The 19,793-nt window shown below is 44.9% G+C and overlaps 1 protein-coding gene across 3 annotated transcripts in view; it reads right to left on the bottom strand.

The window, feature by feature from the left end:
• The window catches only part of GASK1A (golgi associated kinase 1A), a 62,508-nt gene extending 43,992 nt beyond the window's left edge, over window positions 1-18,516 (bottom strand). For 2 of the 3 annotated variants that reach the window (XM_019497921.2, XM_006278331.3), the window contains exon 1: window positions 17,969-18,516. Coding sequence is in view for 2 of the 3 variants with exons in the window: in XM_006278331.3 (XP_006278393.2) it covers window positions 17,969-17,971 (3 nt within the window). In the remaining variant the exon portion in view is untranslated. The remainder of the gene's footprint in view (window positions 1-17,968) is intronic. The other variant, XM_019497922.2, reaches the window with a different exon arrangement.
• Window positions 18,517-19,793: the final 1,277 nt, after the last annotated feature.

The following is a 19,793-nucleotide window of genomic DNA, read 5'->3' as shown; positions in this document are numbered from 1 at the left end:
GTCAAATTAATGGCATTTGCAAAAAAAAAATAATAATAAGGCAAAAAAATAAGGCACAACAGTTCTTCACTTCTCTGTGTAGTATAAAACTCTTTATTGTTTGTTTTTTTTAAAGATCCATGTTAAAGTTGCCCAGTTAAAATAAACCACAAGTTGGGTTTCTATAGCTGTTTTATACATCTTATTTTTTTAATGGTATAACATCATTTACAATGTAGACTGTATTTTCAGACTTTTGTGCACATGCTTATATGCACAGATGTGGCTGCAATGAGCCAGTACAGCTGCTCACGCAGCCACAGTATGAGAACTCTTCTCTGGTTAGCTCTCTGATTATTTATGCATGTGACTGTGTGCCTAATCACTGGGGATCCTGGTTTTCTGTGTTTAAAAATGGCAAATTATCTGATAAAAGTTTCACAAATTCTCTGATTAAAAACCCAAAATCTGTGATTAAAATGAAATGCCATTATATATAGGTACCAATTGAACGCAATGTTTTACTGATATATTTACAATTTTAAATCAATATGGAAGCCTACCAGTGCCTTAATCACTATAATAAAATAAAATAAATTCTAAGTACCTCTACATTTTGGTATTTGATTTTGGGTTTTTTAATCACAGAAAATCAGAGCTTCCCCTGCCTCTTTTGCTCACCAGGATGCAGGTCCAGGCCCCTCACTCCCCACCCACAGCCCCCCAACCCTGCTGATGCCCTTCAAAACAAGCTCCCAGCCCCCACTCTGGGATCATGGAGCTGGGGCTGGGAACAAGCTCCCAGGCCTCACTCTGGAATCGCAATCATGGAGTGGGGACTGGGAGCTCCCTGCTGCCAGGGCAGTGGGACATTATCCCTGCCTGGACTGTGGTGGCAGTGCCCGCCCCAGCAGCAGGCAGCTCCTGGGGGCAGGGAGCAATCTCCTGCACCCTGCTACCTGGCTGCCTGGGAACAAATTTTCTTCTGGTCAGCTGTCTATATGTGCTGTACTGCACAGAAATTACTCAGCAGTTAACTTGCTACTTGCATTTGCCAAGTGGAAAAGTTAACTGCCAAGTAGAGGAAGTTACTGCACAGTAGGAATCAACACATGTAGATGGTGATGCTTACTACGCAGTAATTAACTCTACTCATGTAGACATGCCCAGTATGAACCTTCACATTTAAGAAGATAGAAGTGGAAAATCCTATATACAGGCAGCACATAGCTCTTACAGTACTCATGCTGCAGGATTTAAATAATACGACAAAAGCAAAAAATAAATAAATATGAAATTAATGTGATGTTTATAGACAATGCATTATCCATTCTGCTTCTATGTCCTATCCCTTTCCCCTATCTGTTTTCTGCCTTTGTCTATTTAAATTATGAGCAGTTTGCCGCATTACCTTGTGTTTTGTCTTTGTACTGTGCCACAACGGTGGCCCCTTTTCCTTTTAGTTCCTAAGCTATATAATAAGCATCATAATGATGACCGACTACCTGGCTGAACTAACATTAGGCGTTAGGGTAGCGGGGAGGAAAACCATAACCTCGGATCAGATTCAAACCTGTTGCTGAAGAGAGCCTGGTACAGGAGCAGCCATGTTTCTGTTCCTGAGGTTGTTTGGTAGTTCAACCAAGTACCTGGAATATGCTAGAGAAGTTTAAGGGCTGCCCCAGAAAACCAATCCAGCAGGTAGGGATCTGTTGACACAAGGGAGCCAAGACCTTGGCTGATATCCTTGGTTATACCCAAGAGCCAGTGGGAGGGAGGGTGTGTGTGTTTGTATGTCTGTGTATGGGTGGGTATGAAAGAGAAAGAGAGAAGCTACTGCAGTACATTTACACTACCTATGGTTCCCAGATACTGAGGAAATCCTCCTGGGCCTTGATAACCCATATTTAGGAGAGCTTTGCACGAGCAGAGTGCCACATAGGCTACCCTCACATGAGACAGGATCTGAGCCCTCAACTTTTTCCCGTCCTGTATCTTTCCCATTTCTTCCCCTGCAGCCATAGTGTGGTCTCGGTGTTGAATTTCCCAGATTTTTCTAAAGAGAGGCCTATAAGAAAGAAAAGGGAATGCAGCAAAATGGTTAGCAATAGGTGGTAACAAGCGCCCATCCAATTTCTTAGCAGAGTGCCTAGTAGCCTAACTATGAAGCAATAATCAGTAGCTATTACCAGACACTGGAAAGTCCACACTGGGGGAAATGCATGTATGCTTGATGCCTCTTTTCAGAGATGTGTGTTCGCCGACTTACTGGTGAGTCTTTATGGCACAAGGCAGGACCATGCCAGGACACCAGGCTATTCTAGCTCCTGGACTGGTAGCACTGTAGTTGTATTAGTGAGTGCACAAGTGCTGTGCTGAGACACAGAGCTGGCTGACATTCATCAGTAGCCATGTAGAGGCTCAGCAGAGCAGCGGTATGTCTTATGCTGCTGATGTCTACTGACATCTCCTGTTAAGCCTATTCAATGTTGAGCTCCTTTAGGCCAAGACTTGTCTCTTTACTACATATCTATACAGTGCCTAGCACAATGCAACCTTCAGGCACCACCACATAAATAAGTAGTATGTCTAGCTCACAAAGGTGAGCAAAAGTTGTTGGAATTTATCACATGAAGTAAAATCCCCTTTCTTCTAACTTAACTTTCAAGCAAACATTTTGAACATACGAACAAGTAGAAATCCTCAGAAAGGCCAACTTCCGTGAATCAGGTACCTACCATCTTCCTATGACATTTTGCTCTGAAAAACTAGATGATTTGCATAGATGGAATTTAGTTCCGATGGCTGGTTATGGCTGCCAGAATCATACTTAGCCCTGGCTTGAAACACTACTGCTGGTTTCACAAAGTACTGAATAATACATGGTTGTGTGGAGCATGAGTCAGCTTTGCTTACACTATACAAAGATACAGAATTAGACAACATTGTCAATAACCAGCCAACCACACACACAATTTGTCATAGACTAGAAACGGTATTTAATGAAAAAAGAAGAACCTTATCGCTATTTAAAGATAATTTAAAATCTTCAGTTAGTAGGCAAAGCTGTAGTCAATGGTCCAAAAAGTCTTTAAAATGTATTTTAACTCTTTTTTTTTTTCCAGATGCCAGAACATCCTCCCTCCCCGCAAACTACTTGTCATCTGGTCACAGCCTGTCAACAGGTAAATTTTTTTAGTCATTATTCCTATAAGTAGGAAAACACAGGATGTGTGTAGATGAAATGGGGGCCCTAAATTGAAGTGGTGGGTTTTTAAACCCATGGCTTCAGTTTAGGGCGAAGTAAACCCCTGTGTCACACACACACCCTGCACTTACCTGCCTCTCTAATGGTGGGGAGGGGAGGGCGAGCTGCCGGCGGGTGGAGCGGTCCCTGGGGCGGGGGGCAGGCCTGGTGCTTCCTTCTGCGGTAGCACCCACCTGCAGGCACCCGGCTCGGGCAGTCCCGGGGGGCACTAGAGCCGCAGAGGGAAGCTACGGGCCCCCGTGCAGCTCAGGCAGGCAGGCAGGAAGCCTTGGGGAGGGGGTGGAAATCATGCTCACTGCTTTTCTTGGGTGGAGTCTGCCTTCCTGGGCTGCTGCCAGGCTGCCTGCAGGGCTTCCTGCAGAGCCACAGAGCTGCACAAAGCCCGGTGCTTCGCTCCGCGACTGTAGGGGCAGCAAACTAAAACTCCTCAGAGGAGTTTTAGTTTGCTGTGTCCCAAGTCATTTAAGGCGCATTATGCTGCCGAATTTCCTACAGTGACTGGAATTAATGCACAATACACCGCCAAGGTGTGTAAACACTGACATAATTAAAGTAGTGCAAAAGCATTTAGCCTGCTATAAAGTGTCATGCATACATGTCCCTCATTTCGTCTACACAACTCTGACCCCACACTACTTGTGCTGGAGCTTTATATGTGAGGAGTCCCACAGACCACAATAGGACTACTGAGATGTAAATGTTCTCAGGATTGAAGCCTCACTGAGATTTGTGTCTTGAGGCACCACTGGAAACATCTCCAGACATATTATTATGAGTAGTAATAGCAGTGTCATGGAACAGGACTCCTATTCTGTTGGGTGCTGTACAGATATTGAATATGGATACATGCTGAATAATTAGGGTGGCCACACATCTCATTTGCTCCAGGGCAGTCCCATTTTCAGCATCTGTGTCAGGTTCCATCAGTTTGGTCAGATGAATGCATCTGTCTTGTTTTAAGTGGGATGCCAGGGACAGGTGTTTAAATTGGGATGGTCTCAGCAAAAATGGGACTGCTTCACCCTTCGCCCCCCTGCCACCCAACCCTCCAGCACTCCACCCCTCCACCGCCTGCACAACCTCCACCCTACTTCACCTTGCTCTCCAGCTCACAGCTGAGAACAGAGCTCACACACAGCTGACCATGCCAGAGAGCTGCGGAGAGTAAAGCATCCCATTGTGAGACAGGGGAATATGTTCACCCTATGAATACAGGCCTGCTCCACCTCTATTACAACCCAAGTCCTATTCAGCAACTACAGGCAACCCCCGCTTAACGCTGTTTCACTTGGCGCTTATAACACTCACTTGAAATTGATACCAGATTTCACTTAGTGCTCTGCGTGTTTCATTATAATGCTCGCGGTCACCATTTTTGGTCATTAAAAACAATTGCAGTCGCCATCTTGGATCATAAAATAGTTTCAGTTTCGCTTAATGCTCGTTTCACATTTGGGATATAGCCGCAAATTTCCCCTCCACAAACAGAACCAAAAGATGGCTGAAAGTTAGATGTAGTGCTCTTTAATGAGTGCCATCTAAAACAAGAATGCAAGACAACAACATTAAATGACCTACTGTGCAGCTTTCACATCACCATCACTTTGTTTCAGTCAATTTGCAAGACTCCTGTTTCAAGGAGGTAGCTTATATAGTACTGGTTTTAACAACAAGATCGTAGATAAAAGAGTTTTACATTATTATTAAACAAAATTTCAGGTACAGCATAAGAACAAATGTTGAACTTGTCTGCAAGATGTTCTGACACTACAGCTCATGATGATGTTAGTGAGGTAGTAAGCATATATGCATATGCTCAAAGTTAACTGTACAGTATACTAAAATCCCTTTGGCTTCTATAGGCACTTAAGTTAAGCATGTACTTAAACACTTTTATTAACTGAATGAAAAGAATTTGATGGGGGAGGAGCTGATTTCAACACACAAAAAAATCCATAAATTTTATAAAATCATATAAGAAAGAAGAGATCAAAGAAGAGTCAAATTCTGACCCTATTTATCTAAACCAATGATGTACAACCAGGATACTGCAACACACCAGGGTGCCATATGATCCTTTTAAGGATGATGTAGTGTGCTGCACAATGCAAGGTGTGCAAACACTTATACACAATTCACAAGATAGACCCAGTGATTTGAAATAGAAATTCACAGTGTCAAAACCATTCTGACCTGTTGTGGTCTTTTTCAGTTTTTGCAACAGAAGAATTGCTCTATTCTTTTATTGTAGTTAAAGAACAAGTGAAAGCTAAGAGCTGGCATTTTCTGAGGTGGTGCCTGGAATCTAAAAGGTTAAGAACTGCTGCTGAACTAGATTAATTGACTGCTCTTGATTTCAGATCCTATTTCTGCTCAACCTGTTTCTCTAAATGATGAGTTACAATTCTCATGTTCATCTCCTCTCTTCCTCACAGTCAGGACCTAAAATACTTCTGTTTTCCAGGATGCTCCTCACATATGAGATACACCATTGCTCAGTTTTGAGCTGTATACTGCCTTTTACGTTCCTTTCTTTGTTTTTGAAGAAATTTTAAAACAGATCTTCTGCCAAGGTTATGAAAAATTGCTTTATGTAAGCATGCAAATTCCAGCAGTTGTACATAATAATCAGGCTGTCGTTACATTGATTGGTCCTGATTACATTATAAGCCAAACAAGTTAGCCGCAAGTGGTGTGTTTATGTCATCAGAATTGTATGGTGGGGTTTCATTATGGCCTGAATATGAACAAATAGTTTGTGAGCAATCCAGAGACTGAAATACATAAAATATAGTTTGAACAATGAAAAACTTGGAATTGAAGTCTGCTTGCTCATTTGCTAAAAATGGGTTAAGAAGGCTCCATGCTTGTCCCAGCAAACCATTTACACGCTTGCCTTGTGTGTGAAGAATTTCACAAACAACTCACTATCTGGGAAGAACAAGGGCTCAAGATGGTAGACATTCTACTATCATAATAGGCCCTAGAGTCAGTAGTCTCTCCAAGTTCAAAGGATTTAAGTAGTGGTTACATTTCATTGAAATCAAAGGGATTTAGGAATGTACCTTAAGTTAAGTATGGACATCTGGACCATACTGCAGAGAGATCAGTAGAAATCTGCGCAAAAGATACCTTTTTCTTGCAGATGGTAACAATTAGGTTATTTATAGATTCCATCTGAGTCAACAGAGTTGTCAGAGTAGCTCTGTTATTTCCATACTATTATGAAACATCATAGCCTGATCCCAAGTTTGTGGAAATCTATGGGGTTTGAAAATGGATTGAAAAACAGGGGATAAATACCTAATATGTTTCTTGGAAAATATTACTTCTGACATATTTTCATTGCAGTATCATGTAGGTAAACAGGCATCGACAGCAAAAACATTAGTCATACAGTATCCAGAGACGTTGCCTGAAAATTGTGTCTGTAACAGTATAAATGGTGTGACTTTGGCCTGGAAAAATAAAGGACTCATAATTCTCCTCGAACCTCCTCATCCCTGCTCTATAAATCTGTCAACCCACAGGGAGTTAATATTCAAGCTTGTGATTCATGGAAAGGGCACTTTTCATCCAGATGCTATGCACACTGTTGCTTTAAAAAAAACCACAAATTTCATCTCAGCAGTCAACACACATCACATACTAAAATAAATATTCTCTTGCACTACCTACCTCTTTGACATTTATACCCTTAAGATGCCCCCATCCCTCTCCTTCCCAAATGCAGGGTCTGGGTCTTTATATTGGCTCTGGAGTTTAGTTTTGCTTTCAGTTTCACAGTAAGATTCTTCGTTTCTCTTAAAATTAAGTAAAATATTGCAGCAAATTCTTAATGCCAAAAATCACTGGAAAGCATGAGCACTAGATGAGGGGCAGAGAGCAAGACATTCTGGGCGCTTGTACACACGACACCATTAAGATGTACACGTGATGAAAATGTCACTTTGTGTGGCTTAATGGCATTACAGTGTACACGTGCAAGATGTAGCGGGGGTTAAATGACTTTGCATCATTGCAAACTAAACTACATCTGGATGTAGTTTAATTTGCAACATGAACGGTGCATGCCTTTGGCGGCTGGAGGGGCACGGCTGCGCCGCCACCAGTGAGAGCCCAGTGACAGGGAGTGGGGAGCTCCCGCAGATGCCACCAGCACTGTTGGTGGCAAGGGGGAAGGGAGGCGAGCGCCGACCACAGGTCAGCAACCACCTGCAGGTGCCACCAGCAGCGGCAGTCAGGGGCAATCAGGGACCGCCTGCAGATGGTGCTGGCAGCGGGGTGGCGAGTGGTGACTGCCCACAGGCACCGCTGATATTGTATGCAGCGCTTTTTTGCAGGGGGTACACTGCCATGCATATGGGGGTGCACGTGCACCCACGTGCACCTCTTATGCATCACCCCTGATTTGCAATGTTGCAAATTGCAATGACGTAGCTGTCAGCTTGCCCCCTGGCCGCGAGACAGGTGGGCAGAATCTGCAAAAAAGGATCAGGCCCCTCACCACTTCTGCCTTCAGCAGGCTCCTGCAGCTGGCAGAATGCCTGGGACCACCTGGAAATGGGCTGGCTTGCCCCTGGGGCAGCATGGGAAGGCAGCAGGAAGACGACTGGGTTTACTGGCGGCAGGAGAAGGCGGCAGGGATGGTGCACAGGGTGCTGGAATCCTGGATGGGCTACTAGTTGGTCGGGTGCTGCTCCAGCCTGTGGGTGCCCAATCCAATGCTTCCCTGAGCCTGCCTCTAAAGAGAGATGGTGCAGTACCCTGTGCACCATCCCTGCAGCTGCTAGCAAACCCAGCCCCCCTTCTGCTGCCTTTCCACTCTGCCCCAGGGGCAAGCCAGCCCATTCCCAGGCAGCCCCAGGTATCCTGCTGGCCACAGGAGCCTGGTAAAGGCAAAAGCAGTGATGATCTTTTTTCTTTTTTTGGTGTGATTTTTTTGGTGGAGCCTGCCCACCTCTCCTATGGCTGGGGGGAGAGCTGCCAGTGGGCCAAGTAGCCCCTGAGCTGTGGGGGGCCCCAGTCCTTCCCTCTGCAGTGGCAGCACCCCCTGGGACCACCCAGGTAGGCTGCTAGCAGGCCGAGTACTGCCCCAGCTCGGGGTCAGGGAAACGTTGAATTGGGCTGGGTGCTACCTCTGAGCTGGGGGCACTAGCAGCCCACCTGGGTGGCCTGAGGGGGTGGTGCTACTGTGGAGGGAAGGACTGGAGCCCCCCACAGCTCAGGGGCTGCTTGGCCTACTGGCAGCTTGCTCCCAACTGTGGGAGAGGCAGGCAGGCTCCGCCAAAAAAAGGATTGGGGCCCTTGCTGCTTCTGCCTTCAGCAGATGGCTGCTGAAGGCAGAAGTGGCAAGGGGCCCGATTCTTTTTTTCTCTTTTTTTTTCTGTCAGAGCCAGCCTGCAGCCAGAGGGAAGGGGTGGGGGGCGGTGACCTACCGGTGGGCCAAGCAACACCTGAGCTGCAGGAGGCCCTGTCCTTCCCTCCATGGTGGCAGCACCCCCTAGGACTGCCCAAGTGGGCTGCTAGCAGGCCAGGTGCTGCCACAGCTTGGAGGCAACAGCTGGCCCAATCCAACTCTTCCCCAACCCCGAGCTGGGGCAGCACCCAGCCCGCTAGCAGCTCAACCAGCGGGGGGTGCTGCTGCCATGGAAGGAAAGACCAGGGCCCCCTGCAACTCAGGGGCCGCTTGGCCCACCTGCAGCTCACCTCCCGGTTGCAGGCAGGCTCCGGCTCTGACAGAAAAAAAAAAAAAAAAAAAAGATCAGTCCCCTTGCTGTAACAGGATGGAAAAATTTAAACAGTTTAGTCCTCAGGGTTTTGACCTATGCCCCACCGTTTCAATTTAGGGGACATAGACTAAAACCTTGGGGATTAAACCCCAGTCATGTGTAAAGCACCTTCTGAGACCTAGAAGTCTTTGCTCAAGTGTAGCAGCATTAGACTACGTCATCAGAAGGGAAACCAAAATTAAGAATCATCTCAGGAATCTTCTTCTTCCTGATCTAGTCCAGCCAGGCTTGTTATAAACTGGTGCTAAAAGGTACTGGTTTGTGATTATATGCAAAACAGTTGTCTGCTGGACATAATCGGACATGTCCATGTGGTTACATCACCCATTAGAGACAGGACTGCAAGGAAGCAATAAACCCCAACCTTATGGCCAGTGATAACTAATGGAACAGAGGGCACAGATTGGTCATTTTGGAAAAGAAAAAACAGAGTTCTCCTCTGCATGCATTTTCATTGATGGCCACAGTATCATACAGGTAAGACTCCTGTGAATTAGTGGGGTTGAGCGGGACACAGCCAGGAACCCATGCTGACCCATTTGCAAAGACTGAATCTCCTTGTGACAGAGGAGTTACAGATGGCAAGGTTGTGGCTGTTTACTTGTGGGCTAGTTGTGTTTTCTTCTTAGGGTGGGCACTGTTAGAAGCAAACACCCACTCTGCCAGAATGACATCTGTAATCAGAACCCTTGCAGGCAGTTCGCTTGTGCCCTTTCAGCAACCCAGCCTGGCTGGCACTTCCCTAGAAATACCATTAGCTGGTAATGAACAGAAACAAATGGAGTGTGTGATCCATGCTTGTGATGACAATTGTTTTGCCTGCTGAGGGATTTTCAAAATGGATATGCAAACTTTTAGATGTATTGGTTTCTTAACCAGTATAAAATACAGATCAGATTACATGCCAGGCAGAGACAGCTTATCTATTTATTCACATTGATAAAGTGCTCCACCAATGCTCTGGGTCCTGCACAAAGGTTAAAAGCACCTGAATAGGTCAAAGAAATCCTGGAAGGATGTTTTGCCTTTCTTGCTACCTTAAATCACTGCTGGAGGGCCTTCTTCTTGCAGGAAAAGCATGGAGAGAGAGATGTATCTTGTGGCAAAATGGCCTGAAAAGCAGCAAATCCTGACTGTGGCCTACCTGGTGGAGACTAGGAGAGGGGTAAATTTCAGCATAAATGGGACCTCACTGAGAGCATCTGTTCAAACTAGGGCTGTTAATGTGAGCAAGTGCCTCAGCTCATTTCAATTGCCATAAAACCTCAAAGACAGTAAAGAGTGAGCTAGTCTCTCCTATAACTAGGACCCAAACCATTTGGGGCTTTATTGACCACACAAGAACAAGGATGCAAAAATCCCTGAGTGGCAGGGAGCAGAAAGCAGAGCAGCAGATCAAGCAGGGGAACAGAATTGAAGTGGTACTCAGAGATGGCATAAAGCTTAATTTGTGAGTTTATGACCATTTCTTACACTGGTATCTTCTAAGGCTGCAGTGTGATACAGGATAGGAGCATGCCAAACTGATTTGTCACTCAAATCACATCCAAAATCATTCAGGTTCCGCTTCTTTGTTTCTGCTCTGCAAGTCTCTGAGTGGTCTCATTTTTTCCCTTTCCTGTGTTTTTGTCCTTATCTCAAGATGTTCTCAGATCAGCCTCTACATCTGTACAGATGAAGATACAACAACAGAGCCCTTCTTCAAAGAAACAGATGCTCCTTTCCTTTGTTCAGCATCCATCCCATGTATTTTCAACCATATTCTCTTTGTGAGGAATGAAGCTGAGGATGCCTCGGAGCAAGTGAATATCCTGTGTTTTGCTTTTGTGAAGAAGCATAAACTTTCCCGTTAGTCTGGGATCAGATGTCTGTTTCCCTGCTTGTTCATCTCAAACTGTTCTAGGGGGCATCCTTCCAATTCTTCCCACAAGACCAACCCCTTCAGAGGGGACAAAAGCAACATCTCCAAACCTGAGCTAGTAACTGGCTAAATGGAACTTGGACCCAAAGAAAGGTAGCCTTGCTCTCAGTTTTTCTCATTCTGAACAGACTCTCCCTCTTGTGCCTTTATCTTTGGCCCACAAACATTTATTCTGCATACTAAAGCTAAGTACAGACATTCAAAAAAGCCCAAATTAATCTAAGTTATGCGATTTTCTGTAACCAGCATAGTTTAGATAGGTAGCAAACAGAACACACAAGGTGCAGACAGAAGTGCAGCTCCCCACTACAACTGAGAATACTTTGCAGGAAGTCTTCCGAGTTACAATGATCCTCCAGACCAAACAGAAGTTCACTGTTGTTCTGGGGGGGAAAGGGGAATTTAGCTGCTGGCTGGGAGCCTGCAGCCAGTTTCCCCTAGCAATGGCCCCTCCTCAGCCCATGCTGTTTTCAGAATGGAAAGGGGAAAGGGAGCAAAGGGACCTTCTAGGGGTTCCCCAGCAAGTTCTGGAGGGTGGAGCAGGTGGATTGGAGCTCCCCCAATCCATCCATCCGACCCGCCAGCACAGGCTGGAAAAGTCCCAGAAAGAACACCCTCTGCTCCCTTTCCCCTTCCCATTCTGAAAACAGTGACAGGCTGGGAGGCAGCGCAGACAGAAGTTACTGAAGATGCTCTGTTTTGAAATGTCTCCATCTGAACCCTCATGCAATGCGGGGGAAGGGGACAGATTTTTGTGGGATCAGGCCCTTTTAAAGCACTTTGCAACTGTGCACTTCTGTTTCATCACAGCTGTGGAGTGCTTTCAGAGGCCAGATTAGGTGAAAATTGTCATTTCTGTCTGCGACCTGTACATTTGCCCTTGGTGGGGTGGGGAGCGGGGCGGGAGGGACAGCAAATCTTAGACTGGGTTCTGCCATTTTTAAACCAGTCTGTGTGTGTCAAACTTCTATTCTGTTATGGGTTTAAACCAGTTTTGTGCACTGAACTTCTGTTTTGTTATGAGTATAGATCAGGTTCCAGTCAGTTATACAGGTAAAAGTGTAATGTATGTACCTGGCCTAAGTGTGTTGCATTGCTGCTCACTACTCTGGCTCAAACAGCTCACAGGACTGAAAGTAGCAGAAACCCACTGCCTCTGCTTAGCAAAGCACTCAGGGATGCACAGAGTATGAAAGGCACTACATAAAACCAAATCCCGTTTTATTATTTTTTCCTCCTGATGGGATTACCAGTCCCAGTGATGAATGCCTGAATAAATGCTAAGAATCACTTAACATTTTGGCACCTGATCCAGGGAGGCAGTGGCTGAGGGGGACAGTATTTATTTAATTGTGATTATTCTTGTTTTGATCAGCTTATTTTCCATTTTAGCTTTCAACCAAAGGATTAACACAAGAAAATGAGAGCAATTATTCAATTTCCAAGAAGGTTTTGCAGTATGCTAATTTAACATACTTCTCACCCACTAGGGACAGCGTCAGATTCCCTTGAACACATTTCAGCAGAGATCACACAAGCTGGTTTCCAAAATTGTTTCAATCTTTTTTTTTTTTTTTTCCTGGAGAGCAGGAATGGAATTCCAAAGCGCACCAGATGAAAAAGGAGGGAATTCATATTGCAGGCCCTTCATCACAGGCAGCTGTACTGAAAGCAGACAGAATTGATTCCACATGATCTGCCTGGGATGTGGGAAAGGTATCTACTTCTTTAGCTTGCATCACCTAGTCTGAAGAAAAATATTCTGCCCTCTACTTGGACTTTCCTGCCTCTGGAGTCCCTGGTGCACTCAAACCCAATCACACAAAGCTCTGAGGAGGAAAGGAAAATAGCTGCAGACAAACTGGGATTATTTAATTTAGAAAGGAGACAAGCTAATACCAGGGTATTGATAACTTCTGATTAGTCCCTTCCATTCACACTGCCTCATAATGACAGACTATTAGTGTCACTTGAAATTAATGGCTGGTAAATCTGAAAGCAAAAGAAAGGAACTATTTCGGTAATGTGTATCAAAGTCAGCCTGTGGAATTCACTGCCCCAGGAGGTGAGAGTGCCACATACAGGAGCTAAATTTTAAAAGTAGCTGAATAAAATGTTATGATCAATAATAACTTTTATAATGTAATAAAATTGATTTGGGGATAACCATGCTTCATGAGCTCAGATGGGTGGGATCAGGATGGAGTCCAGCCCTCCTCTACTGTCTGCATACAAAATTACAGAATTAGCCATATACTGGTGAGCACCTCAAAGAGACAAACTGTCTGCTTACCCATTCTGCATCAGCAGTTCCTGGGGCTCTGTGAGAAAAAGGCAAACTCACAGTGTGCCGTCTCCCACAGAGGGCATCTGACCTCTCACCTGTGAAAACACCCCTCTGTCATGTGTAGACAAAATGAGAGGCATGTGTGCACGACACTTTAAAGCGGGCTAAATGCTTTTGCACCACTTTAATGGTGTTGCTATTTGCACACCTCGGTGGCGTATTGTGCATTAATTCCAGCCACTGTCGGAAATTCAGTGGCGTAATGCACCTTAAATGACTTGGGGTGCAACAAACTACAATTCCTTTGAGGAGTTTTAGTTTGCTGCCCTTACAGCCACGAAGCAAAGCACTGGGCTCTGTGCAGCTCCGCGGCTCTGCAGGAAGCCCTGCAGGCAGCCTGGGAAAGCAGCTCCGCCCAAGAAAAGTGGCAAGCCTGATCTTTCCCTCACTTGCCCCCTGGAGCCTGCCTGAGCTGCACGGGGGCCTGGTGCTTCCTTCCTGGGTGCCTGCGGATGGGTGTCTCCTGGAGGGGGGGCCACCCACCACTGCCATGGAGGGAAGCACCAGCTCCACCCCCCCCCTTGCAGCCCAGGGATGGCTCCACCCACTGGCAGCTCGTCCTCCCCACCCCTTCCTGCTGGAGAGACAAGTCAGTCAGCAGGGGGTGTACACGATACAGGGGTTTAATCAGCCCTAAATTGAAGTGGTGTTTTTTAAAGCCCACTGCTTCAATTTAGGGCCCCCGTTTCGAAGGAGTTAACGCTGTTTGAAGCAGCCTTTCATCTCAAGCAAATACTCCTTTGGGCTTCCAGGCAGTTCTGAGGGCAGTATGTCCCTACTTTCTCCCCTTTGAATTATAAAGCCCGGAACCCACAGCCTTGGGCAAAGGCATTTCTGCAGGTTTAGGAGAAGGGTAGAGCATGCTATAGGTCCATGCTTCAGCTGTTCCAGATCTTTTTATCTCCTTCCCAACCATTCACATGAGTAGAGAAAAACATCAGGCTCATTGCCTTTTGGATCCAGGTTTCTGTTGAACTCGTCTCAACCTAAATAAGAGCAAGTTCCACAGAGAGCTTTGCTCCCATGTCTACTCCTCTCCAGAAGGCCTGTGAATCAGCACACACAGGGCCTGTGAGTGCAGTTTCTACCTGCCTGTAGATTGCCAACTATGACTTTTTCCCCCACATCCAACACCAGCCTCACCCTTCCTGAAGACTACCTGGTCTCAGGAATAGAGCTAGTTGCTTGTCTTGGCGAAGCTGGGGTCCATAGTATTGTGACTATTGTTGCATTGATGTGGTTGTCAAGGGAAATGGTGGGAAGGACACCAAACTTTGCACCATAAAGATGGTTGTATGAATCAACTAATAGTTTAAACCCCTATCCTATACTACTGGACACACATAGTAGGGCTTTGAGAAATTTCACCAGCTGTTTCATTTTGATGCTGTTTTGACTCATTTCAAGCTCAAAACAGTGAAATCAAAACAAAACAAAGAGCTTCAAAACAGCCTCAAAACGAAATGAGGGCAGATGAAACGTTTTGAAAGTTTTGAAACATTTCGAGTTTCAAAGCTGAAGCTGGGCTTGCCTGCAGGAAAACAGAAAGTAAGGAGAAGGAGGGGGAAGAACTGCTCTGATATTGACTGTGACCGTTTGGCTGCCCGAGATGCTGCTGGTGCTACTGTGCTGCTTAACAAGTTATTACCTGTTGTCATTTAAAGTGGTGGACTGGGCTGAGGCTGTAGGAGAGGAGGAGGCCTCACTGGGGCACACTACTGTGTCATGTAGAGGCCCCAGTGCCAGTGAGGGCACACCTTAACTAACACACACAAACACAGCCACACATCATGAGTTTTGCTTGTCAGCAGCTTGAGGTGCAGTTTTCCAGAAACCCCTGCACCTATCTCCTTGAAACCTGGCAGGCATCATGCCCTCAGAAGGCTCTACCATCCTTGCTGCTTTCATCCAAATCTGCCAAAAAATTATAAAGTTATAGGCAGTTTTGTGCTTCCCCATTATAGCCTATGGGCGAAACGTCAAAACAGTGAAACAGTTTTGACAAAACAAAATGGAACAGTGCTTTCGAAAGGAAACAAAACTCAAAACACAACACTGTCCTGTTGAAACAGCAAAACAGAAGTCAAAACGAAATAGTGCTGTTTCACACAGCCCTAACACAGTAGTACTGTACAAGATCCTGGAAGAGTTTTGATTGGTACTGATCTAACCAGATGACATGGAAAATGCCCTCTCATTAAAAGTAAAACTAGAATTCTTTGTTTTCCAGGTAATCCTGGCCTACACCCTCTTAGCACTGCCCTTTACACAGATGCAAGTGTATGCAAAGATAAACAATTGGAGTCAGAGCAAAGAAACTCACGAGTGTCTCGTGGTTTTTCCTATGACCTTCTAAGAGTTGCAACTTTGATGTAAAAAATATAAATACCCTTCATTATGGGGTTTACTCTGCATTTATAAACAAGAAAATTAAAAATACCAGTAACTAAAATCCTAATGAGAATTAACTACTAAAATGTTAACTAACCTGACACACTCAACAATGCAATGGCCAAATTAAAGTTACAATCAAAACCAATTAAATCAACTGATGAACTCATGATTGCAAGTGAGTGCAAAATGAAGCCTTCACTATGAATGAGCCAGGTGGGAAATTACTGTATCCAAACTAAAATGAATAAGGTTCCAGGTGTGAGGTCACGCATAAAGGAACATGGGGTGTTTCTCCAAGGAAGCAGCACTAGTTTCATATTTACAGGGCAGGATACCACCAGCACTGTTGAATAGCTGCTGTTAGGAACCGAGGGGTTTTCAGGTGCTAACTTGTGCATGATTCACCCTTTAACTGTTCAGCAAAACAGCTGTGGGTGCACCTTGATAGCAAAAATATCTGGACAAAATGATATCCATTGCTCTATTACACATGAAGAACTTATTTTTGTCATCCAACATTTACAGAGCTGCCAATGCAGCACTTTCCATTGGTACTACATTTAATTAGCATTAATAATGATTACTGCAACATGTAAGCTATAAACTGGCACATCCAAACATGATCCCGCTCATGCTCCCAGGACTAAGACAAACTATTTTCTGGGGCTGAAAACAGGATTCTCCCTATGCAGGCGTGTGCGCCAAAACAGACTCTAAGGGCATCTCCTCTTCTTGGGTGCTTGGGATAACAGAACTACTTGGATTCACAACTGCACTGGCTACTAGCTAAAAACATTCAGTTATGTGAATGACACTACCATACTAGTTCCAGGCAGCAGCACCAGGAACTTCCTGGGTTTATTCAAAGTATGATTTTAGGTCAGTGCAAAAATGTTCAATGCTTCACATTTGCTAAGAGTCCTTCTTGTCTCATGCCTTAAGAATGCAAGGTTCAGTGGTCCTACACTCCAAGAAACTCTTGCAAATCTACTGATTATGCTTCTATTCTCATTGGCTAGGTAGTGCCAGATATCCCAAAAGCATTCTTAACATGAGTAGCACCCTGTGGTGCAGGGAGGACACACTGAAATACATGATGCTGTCAATGACAGGAGAAAGGGGACCAATTTGTAATAATTGAAATAATCCATGCCCTGGCTAGGGATAGTCTTAAAATTAATATGTGTTCTATGCTGTGTGCCAGGAATGTCCACTAGCCACAAATTTAACAGGGGCAGACACCCTGTCAGAAGAAGCATTGACTTCACTTTTAACATGAAACACATTACTGGAGGAGCAGTACAAATCTAGATTCACTTTAGCGCTAGCTCATGTAAGTCAGGCTCACATGCTTGAACTAGCAATGCATGACAAAATATTTGCCACAAAATACTCCAGATCTCAGCCTTTGTGTAGATTCAAAACTATTGCTAAAAGAAGTTTTTATTATGAAAATGTGACACACACAGTTTTGTCTTCATTCACAGCCAAATCCCTATTCTTTGGGAAATTGTGATGAAAACTATATTTTGTGAGTGCAAAAACATTCAGAAAGGTGTCACCAAAGAAACTCACTGTGTTTTGACATGTTTCTAAGGCTTGTACCTGCAGCTGCAAAGAGCTCCCTTTAATCACCATCCTTTTAAACAGCGTTTCAGGATGGGAGAAATAAAATGAGGATCATAGATAGACATAAAGAAATTCCTGGAAAGAAAACTGTCAGGAACTTTACTAACTTCTGTAATGGCATTCTATGTTTCCTTTCCTACCCTCTTCATCAGCTTGTATGAACTGATGTAGGTGGTAGCAGCATCCCACTATCCTCATTAACTAGCCTCACTTAGCAACCACAAGTAATCTATAGCAATGTTATAGGAATTGTACAGTTTATTTCTTTATTCACTTAAAAATGAATAAACTTCTCTACTTGAATGCTCGTGTCACTATGTAGCCCTGCTGACCAAACAAGCACATCTACTAACATCTGCAAAATTGTACTCCATATCCTTCTTGACTTTTCATCCATAATCTTATAAGGGAGTAGTCCAGTCTATATTTGCTTAATTGTAGGTAGATTAATATCCTTTTGGCCTAAATGTTTGCCAAGCCATCTCAACAGCTCTGATCACAATTGCCTCCGTATCATCCAGGACAAGTCATTTACCCTCTTGGTCTGATTCTAACACTACTGTACATGAACAGCACTTCCCAATATCCTAGTTATCTCCCTGTACTAAAAGCCCAGCCACAGAACAAGTAAATCATACCATAGCTTTGCAATGCAGGTTGAGGGGCTCCTCCTCTTCTCTCTCAGCTGTTTGCTGTGTTCATCTCCAGTAGAAGACCTTGCGCACACACTGTAGACCTTCTTTCCAGATACTAAACCCTGTAATTCTTCAGCATAATCAGTTTGCAGGGCTTTGGCACTAGTTTACAGAAAAAAAGACTCATAAAAAACTTCAGCTCCTAATCAACACGTCTCTTTACTCCATCTTTTTCTCCTTTTTTAATTATGACCAGATGTTGTCACTCCAGGGTGACTACCCCACCACTGTGCTGTGCTCAGCCTGGGCTTTTTGCAATCTGTACCTCCTGTTCCTTATTCCAGAGGGGTTTTAGTTTTCATAAATCCTTGCTGCTAATTTGTCGCCAAGCTCTACAGAAGGGTCCAGTGTGCATGTGCTACTTTTTCGCTCTCTGGAGCTGTTCTGAGCAGTGTGCTGGACAGTGTGAAGAGGACAGTCTGGCACTACGGACCTAAGGGCTCTCTAGCAGCTAGTGCATTTCCATGGTGTACGACTGACAAACTTCAGCTGCTAGTTTTCAAACTGTGCAGCAGCCCAGACCCACCTCCCTGTGGGGAGGGGAAAAGAGAAGGAGGGGGAGGCCAGTTCGTTTGAAGCAGCTCTTTTCACAATAAAAGCCCTGCTTGCTGCTGCTTAAACACAGAGGGCTGCATTCAGCCACAAGACACAGGTAAGGAAAAGTTAAAAGAAATGAATCCCCACCTTCTTCTTCTCCAAGAACCCAAGTTACAGCATATACTATAGAAAAATACACCACAGGATTGTATTAACCCTTGAGATCAGCCAGACGAGTAGAAGCAAAATTCAACTAAATGCAAAGATTCATAGATGTTACGGTCCGAAGGGACCTCAATAGATCATCGAGTCCAACCCCCTGCATAAGCAGGAAAGAGTGCTGGGTCTAGATGACCCCAGCTAGATACTCATCTAACCTCCTCTTGAAGACCCCCAGGGTAGGGGAGAGCACCACCTCCCTCGGGAGCCCGTTCCAGACCTTGGCCACTCGAACTGTGAAGAAGTTCTTCCTAATGTCCAATCTAAATCTGCTCTCTGCTAGCTTGTGGCCACTGTTTCTTGTAACCCCCGGGGGCGCCTTGGTGAATAAATACTCACCAATTCCCTTCTGTGCCCCCGTGATGAACATAAAGGCAGCCACAAGGTCGCCTCTCAACCTTCTCTTGCGGAGGCTGAAAAGGTCCAGTTTCTCTAGTCTCTCCTCGTAGGGCTTGGTCTGCAGGCCCTTAACCATACGAGTGGCCCTTCTCTGGACCCTCTCCAGGTTATCCGCATCCTTCTTGAAGTGTGGCGCCCAGAATTGCACGCAGTACTCCAACTGCGGTCTGACCAGCGCCCGATAGAGGGGAAGTATCACCTCCTTGGACCTATTCGTCATGCATCTGCTGATGCACGATAAAGTTGTCCAAGAGGAAATCCTTTCATTGTCTTTATAGTATTATTTTTCTTTTCCATCGGCACATAACAGAGGGTCATGTCTTGCTATTTCATAAGTATTCAAACATGTTAGGATATTTGAACCATGTTTCTTATATAGGCTTATAACAAAAAATAACATTGGACTAACAATTATCACAGCTTTTATCACCATCACAGGACCTCAAGGCCTTTTATAACCACTATTTCATCAAGCAGTAGTAATCACTGGCATTAACCTATTGACAGGCAGAGGTATTCCCATATGGTGATGTGATGCCTATATTACATTGGAGGCATGTAAGGGTGAAAAACCTAATGTACCACCCTGCTCTGCCCTTTCCCCCTCCCACCC

The sequence above is a fragment of the Alligator mississippiensis genome, chromosome 5 (genome assembly GCF_030867095.1).
Source record: "Alligator mississippiensis isolate rAllMis1 chromosome 5, rAllMis1, whole genome shotgun sequence".
Classification (NCBI taxonomy): domain Eukaryota; kingdom Metazoa; phylum Chordata; order Crocodylia; family Alligatoridae; genus Alligator; species Alligator mississippiensis.
Note: the sequence above shows the minus strand (reverse complement) of the source record. Positions and strands in the feature narration are given on the sequence as shown.